Source organism: Rhinatrema bivittatum, chromosome 5 (genome assembly GCF_901001135.1).
Source record: "Rhinatrema bivittatum chromosome 5, aRhiBiv1.1, whole genome shotgun sequence".
NCBI lineage: Eukaryota > Metazoa > Chordata > Amphibia > Gymnophiona > Rhinatrematidae > Rhinatrema > Rhinatrema bivittatum.
This window is the reverse complement of record NC_042619.1, coordinates 179,395,108-179,402,424: the sequence shown is the minus strand read 5'-3', so window position 1 is coordinate 179,402,424 and position 7,317 is coordinate 179,395,108. Positions and strand designations below refer to the sequence as shown.

General features: G+C 42.5%; 1 protein-coding gene across 4 annotated transcripts in view; it reads left to right on the top strand.

Annotated features, from left to right (window-relative positions):
- Positions 1-3,892: 3,892 nt before the first annotated feature.
- The window catches only part of OBI1 (ORC ubiquitin ligase 1), a 123,917-nt gene continuing 120,492 nt past the window's right edge, over positions 3,893-7,317 (top strand). For 2 of the 4 annotated variants that reach the window (XM_029603047.1, XM_029603045.1), the window contains exon 1: positions 3,893-4,066. In XM_029603047.1, the coding sequence (XP_029458907.1) occupies positions 3,995-4,066 (72 nt within the window). In that variant the 5' untranslated portion in view covers positions 3,893-3,994. Of the gene's footprint in view, positions 4,135-4,356; positions 4,376-7,317 lie in introns of those variants that run through there. The other 2 variants (XM_029603046.1, XM_029603049.1) reach the window with 2 other exon arrangements.

Below are 7,317 nucleotides of genomic sequence, written 5' to 3'. Positions count from 1 at the left end.
TGTGTCAAAGTTATTAAACAGTAACAGATATATTATTTCACATACATCTCTTCCTCTATACTTTCAATAGCAACTATTCCTTGTATTTATAACACAATTATGTATTTTTATTTTAACTACTGTCACTATAAAGGCTCCAGATGGAATGCATTCATGTATCAAACGTCTATTCAAGCTTTCCATCAGATAAGTATAAACTAATTTTTAAAAAAAACCTCCTATTTCATACTGTTACATTGTCTCTATTGTGTATTCTGAAGACTTGATCCTTTGTATTATTTTGTATTTTTCTAGGTTTCTGGACAGACCAAGGATAGAGCGCTCTAAGTAAGTATATAATATGTCTCCAACAAGGGCTGTGAATTTGGTGGTTGGTGAAACAGATAAGTATGGTAAGATAAGTATGGGAGCTTGCTGGGCAGACTGGATGGGCTGATTGGTCTTTTTCTGTCGTCATTTCTATGTTTCTATGTCTCTTTAAATTTGTTTTCCTTGTCTGTTCTGTTGTGTCTGACTTAGTATTTGTGTTCTTTTTCTTTCACTTTACTTTCTCTCTCTTTTCAATTTCTTTACTCTCATCTGCTGTGGCTGTTGATGTTGGTATCAATTATTGTTAGTGTGTGCACACACATCTTTATCTTGAGGCGATCTCTTCTTTTTCTTTCTTCATACTTATTCTTCTCCCTACTGTCTATTGCTTAAATAAATCAAAAAGAGATTGTGCCTCCCTGTACCAACCAATCTTCTGCATCTTCTTCAGCATGGTTTGATGTCTTAGTGTTTTCTGAGTCTAGCGAATTAAAATAAATGATAATGAAATGACCCTAACTAAGGGAAAGAACTGCTATATTCAACAGTCATTCACAAGTGCCTCACTCTCAGGGCTTCAACACTGTATATTCTCTTACTTAGTTTTCTTTTGCAAGAAGAGTGGTAGCATGATCAGCGTAGATAATTGGTACTGTTCAGTAATCAGTATTATTGTCAATTATATGGCGGGAGACACAGTGCAAGTTAGTGTATAGCTGTTTAACATTCACTTATCTTGTTCCCTGAACAATTTGTACTTTTCTCTCTGGCATACACTCTCAGCCTTTGCACTATCTTAATTCATTTTACAAAAGTCTCCGTGATACAGCACTGGTATTAGCATTAACTTCACTGAACTGACCTTTCATCTACTGGATACGTGCATTATTTTCCACATTCACACATCTCATTCACTCTTAATTTATATATAATCACTGTTCTTTCCCCTTTCTTTAAAGTGTCACTTTTGGGCCTTTTTGACAGAGCTCCTCGACAGTGCTTCTGCTCCCATCAAGTTCAGCTTCTCTACTGAAGAAATTTTAAACTGTCTCTTTCTTTTCTGTCTTCCCTGGATCTATGCGCCATGATGTCATCAGGCTCTATTTTCTTTTATATAGGCTAGGTGATGCTTTAACCTGTGTGGGTTAGTCTATGTAAAACTTTGAGTCACTTCAAAATAATTTTTAGAATTTTTCCATAATTTTATTTTTGTTCAAGGTGTCTGAAATTTTATTATGGATCTGTGCTTTTACTCATTTTAGTGTTGTTGTGGTGACTTGCTTACCTGTCACTAGTGAAGCCGTAACCATATATCTCTGGATATGACTTCAAATTTCCCTAGGTTCTATAGCAGTCCTTACTCCTTGTGGGATCTTTTGGACGGTCCACTAATTTTAGTGGTTGCTGAACACTACCAATTGTTTTAAAATATTAATTTTGTTTTTGCTATGGATGTCTAAAAGTATTTTTGTTATTAATAAAAGAACTATGCTGGTCCAATAAAATTTATAGAGATCATTTCTTCCCTTAAAAATCACTTTTCAGTAGCTGGTAGACATTTATTATTATCATTTAATAAATTTCAATCCCCAATTTTCAAATATTGCCTGGTTTGGGATCTCTAGGGACTCTCCTGATACCCATCCCTGAAATTCCTTGATTTGTAGGGTTTTTCTAGTGATTTTAGCCCTAACAAGGCACTTTCCTCAAACAGGGCTGGCAACGATTTTTTATATTATTTCAGAGGTCAGGAGGTGGGGTTACTTGGCCACTTTTTTTTTTTCAACTGAATTTAGTTTTCCGAATTTTTATAAAAATTGAGGGTCTCCTCCCCATATCGCAGATTTCTTATTGATGTTATCACTGATGTCAGCATTCAGGCCTGGCCATCTGATCACAGCGTTGAGGCTTCCCTATGGCCCCAACTCTAATTTTTACATTTTAAATTAAAAATTGCATTGGCAACAGTGGCAGTAAAAAGATCGGGTACTCACCCGTTCACAGCAGGAAGGTCCCTCTCTCTAGCATGCACGCTCTCACAAGCTCTCTTTCTCTCTCACGCATACACCCTCACACAGGCTACCTATGTCTCTCTCTCAAGCACTCCTTCACACAGACTCTTTCTCACTCATACACAATCCCTTCTCACAGACCAGCACCCTCACATACACAGGATCCCTTTTTCAGATACACCAGCTCCCAATCTCTCACACATATACACACTCCTTCACAATCTCCTCATATAGGCTCCCTCTCTCTTGCACCCAAACTCAAACACCCCCCCCCCCTGTTCTCTCTCACATACCCCTGCTTACCCTCCCTGACCTCACACTCCCCTGCTTTCTCTCACACCCTTCCTGCTCACCCCCCTGCTCTGTCTCTCATCCCCTCCCCCCTGCTCTCCCTTTCTCACCCCTCCCTCCTCCTCTCACCCTCCCCTTCCCACACCCCTTCCCTTCTCACAACCCCCTCCCTCTTTCACACCCTCCTCCCCTCTCTCACACTCCTCGCCTCACCCTCCCCACACACCTCTCACACCCCCTCTCCCGCCTCACACACACACATATACCTTTCTACATTCATTCATGCTCACCGAGGCCTTCAACTTTGATGCAAGTGGCGTGAGCCCCGAGGCACGCGGGGGCCTTCATGTTTGCTGCAAACGGTGCGCTCCATTTACGGCATGCCGGGGTCTCCTCTGCAATTGTCTGCGCAGAATTTGGCAATTCTACACAGGGGGGAATTCTGTGCAAATTCTGTGCTCCTAGCGCAGAATTCCCCCAGGACTAAATCTAAAAATCTGTTTGTGATTGAGTATCTGATACTGGCTGCGGTGTCATTACTTCCAACTGGTCCAAGAGCCAGACTGGGAATCAAGGATATATAAGAGATATAAGCAGATGTATAGGGGGCCCAATTTACCTGGATGGAATGGGGGCTGCCACGCTGCTCACCCCTGGTCTAGAATGTGCTCAACTTCTTAGTTATTTAGGAAAGATGAAGTTTATTTTGGAGATATTTTGGCTCAATTCTGCCAGGTTCCAGGGGCTGACTTGGCCTGCTTTTGGGAGCTGTTGCTATGTGCTACAGACAGTGTATGCATGCATCAGATATCCCATAGTCCGATATTGAAAAAATCCCCCGATCTGATTTTTTCCTGCAATCGACCCCTGGACATAGGTCAGACATAATCCTCGCTCCTTCTCAGAGAGTTAACACGTCTCCTCACTGTATTTAAATCTTGAAATATTCGCATTTTTAATAGTAAAAGTAGAAAAGCAAAACGTTTATGGAAAAATTATTTCTTTTGTGAAGTCATTTTATTTCATTTTTGTTTTTGAAGCTTTACCACAACATATTTAAAGTCGGGTTAAGAATGAGTCTATTGAGAAGGGTAAACGTATTGCATTAACATGTATAATTATCGTGAGTTGTACCAAAACCAACCCGTCCAACACCTCAGCAAGAGGCGGAAGAATTTCAGGGCTTCGGTTCTACTGGTGCGCGTAGGCTCCTCCCCCACCTTTAGTCAATCAGATACAGGAGGAGATTTGAAAAGCCCTTTTTCCCGCCGTTGGTTAACTTGGTTTGTCCTAACTGGCGCGCCGTAGCCGGTACGGCGGCGCGCGCTGCCAAGCTCGTGCAGCGTCTGGGTTGGGAGGGAGCGGCGGTCTGGCGGCCGGCGATGGCCCACAGCGTTCAGAACGTTACATTGTCTCTCACACTGCCCATCACGTGCCACATCTGCCTGGGCAAGGTAAGAGTGCGATGCGCGCGCCTCCTGTCTCATACCCAGGTGCAAAGGGGCTCGAGCCAAGGGAGGAGGTGCGTACCTCGGTGGCTCTGCTCTGTGCGGGGTGAAAGTGTAAGGCGAAGAGGCAAAGGCGGACGTTTTCTGTGTCACCTGGGGAGGTTTTCGGGTCCTCGCAGAGTAGTCGGACGCAGCACCATCAATGTCTGGCGCTAGTGCCGCGTCAGTGGAGCATTCTTAGCTTGCAAACGGTTGTTTGGTGTCTGCAGGCTACATAATAAATGCACTTAAGATATCCTCGCATTTCCGTAAAGTGTAAGCGTGCGTCTGGCTTTGTAAATGTTAAAGCCTGGTAGGCGAGCCCTTTCTGAGCTCATTTCGGCGTTGGCCTCCGTTGCGAGCGCAAAGGTTTTTGGCGAATATATGGGCAGTTTTATTCTATGGGAGATAGATGGTTTCACCCCGGTTGGACAAGCCCACGAAGCCGTCTCTGCTGTACCTTTTGTGTTTTGTGCATACTGGCTCATCTGACCAGGTCACCGATGGCCAGACCTGCATCTTTTACCCGTTCAACTGAGAAAGGTCTCCTAGGAGCAAGCTAATCTCGTGCAAGATGGTTTATCTTATGTTGGGTGGTAAAGGATCATTGTTTATTAAATTTTCAGAAATTGTAGGAAAACATCCTGCAAAGTAAACATAAATACATAACATCAAACCACCAAGATCTTGCACTGATTTGTCTGCCTGATGTCTTATTGTAAGAGTTTGCTGTAGGGATGTTGAGAGAGGAAAGTGGACGAGCATATGAATGCTGTTGATAGTTAAGTGAACATGAAGGCAGTACTGTTTTTGAAATTTGAGTGAATGCGACAGCAACAAGTTGGAAGTGCATAGTAAATACCAATTGTCAAGACAAGTGCTACTTCAAACATTCTTTCTCCATCAAAACGTTTTTATGATAGCAGAGGAGATGAGCTGATAATAGTGGTATGGCAGCCTCAGGCTTCCATAGAGCCATTGGGTAACATGCATGGAGTGGCAATTATGACCCAAACACCAATGACAAGACTGTATCCGGCTACCATGAAGGCATGGGGGTATGTAGTGACCATGGTTAAAATCTAAACTGTAGTGTGGTGTGTGCCATCCTGGTCAGCCCTTTCCCCCCATCCTTTCTAACAAACATACATGTTGCTAATGAGGATAGGCTTAAAACAGGAAATAATTGCTGCTGATATTCATCTGTATTTTAAACTGGTTTGTTCAGGCCTCAGTTCTATTGATCAGTTTAACTCTGGCATAAAACTGGTTAAAGAATGGTTAGAATCAAATAAATAAAAAGTTAATTTAGACAAGATAGTAGTAATCTGGATCAGAAAACCATTGGTTTCTTTTTCTGTCCTCAGATCATTTTGGATGGAATGGAACTACCACTGGAGTCTGAAGTGCAGATTTTAGGGGCATTGTCCTTGATTACAAAATGACAGTCTGATATGGGTAGTGCATACGTGTTTGCTTACCTACATATTATTTGCAATTTACGGATGATTCTTTCATGGCATAAAATCGCCGGCTCAGTGTGCTGCAGCAGTCAAAAAAGCAAACAGAATGTTAGGAATTATTAGGAAGGGAATGGTTAATAAAACGGAAAATGTCATAATGCCTCTTTATCGCTCCATGGTGAAGACTGCACCTTGAATTCTGTGTACAATTCTGGTCACCGCATCTCAAAAAAAAAATATAGTTGCGATGGAGAACGTGCAGAGAAGGGCAACCAAAATGATAAAGGGGATGGAACAACTCCCCTATGAGGAAAGGCTGAAGAGGTTAGGGCTCTTCAGCTTGGAGAAGAGATGACTGAGGGGAAATATGATAGAGGTCTTTAAGATCATGAGAGGTCTTGAACAAGTAGATGTGAGTCGGTTATTTACACTTTCGAATAATAGGACTAGGGGGCATTCTATGAAGTTAGCAAGTAGCACATTTAAGACTAATCGGAGAAAATTCTTTTTCACTCAATGCACAATAAAGCTCTGGAATTTGTTGCCAGAGGATGAGTACAGTTAGTGTAGCTGAGTTCAAAAAAAGGTTTAGATAAGCTCTTGGAGGAGAAGTCCATTAACTGCTATTAATCAAGTTTACTTAGGGAATAGCCACTGCTATTAATTGCATCAGTAGCATGGGATCTTCTTAGAGTTTGGGTAATTCCACAGTTTGATTGTGCGTTAAGTGATAGAATATTATCTCCAAATTGTTTTAAATCTGCTACTCATTAGTTTTCATGTCTTAGAGAGCTATTTGAATAAGTAAATAACTGGAGAGAGGGAGTAGCTAATTTTATCCCACAGTGTGGGACATGAGTATTGCCTTGTAGATTTGAGGGCAGTACTTGATGTGCAATCTGCCATTATAGCGCCACGCAGGAGAGCAGTGGCAGAGTGGCCTGTATGTTTTTTCCTGTACAGCTAAGGAATGTGATGGGCAGCATCGGCTCACCACAGGAAGCTCTGTGGTGCACGTAGGGACCAGAAGGCTATCCTTCGGCTCTCCAGTCTCTATGATATGGAACAGTGGCAGAGAGGGCCTTTTTGGGGGAGAGCAGGCCACCTGTGGAGATGAAAATGGATAAAAAGCAGCTTTTCCATGCTGCCACTGGGGTGGGGGTGGGGTGGTCTCAGGCTGATGCAGGCAAGGCAGCTGTTAAATGGGTCCAAAGGTGAGCTGGCAGAGGCGTGTGAGAATCTTACAGAGTGAAAAGTGACCGTCAGAATTCAAGATGGTTTTTTGAGACAACTATACTTGTATCTACATACCCGCATCGTTTGACCGGATTAAACTCACGCAGGATCCTGATTCCTTTGATCCTGGAACATATGCCATCATCTACCTATGAACTAATAAGTTAGCAATATTAGTAGCTGCAGCATATACCGGTTTTACACGCACCTGGTTTATTAAGTCTAGCCCCCTGAAGCAGCTCATCCTGTATGGGTGAAACTCGGCCAGAGTCGGGCCTTTGCTTTTTTAATTTCATATTGTTACAAGTCTAATAAAGAATCCCTAAGGACACTCAATCTATTCCCCTTTTTTATTCGCTTAGTGATTCAGGTAGGTCAAGAAATACAGATCAGCTAAATAAGTGCTCCCACCAAATACTAGGAATAAGTCTAATTCCTTTCCTGGCTCAAGAAAGGCTGAGGGAGCAACTTTGCTGGGGTAGACGCAAGTCGCCCATCTCAGATATATACAGAGGGCCC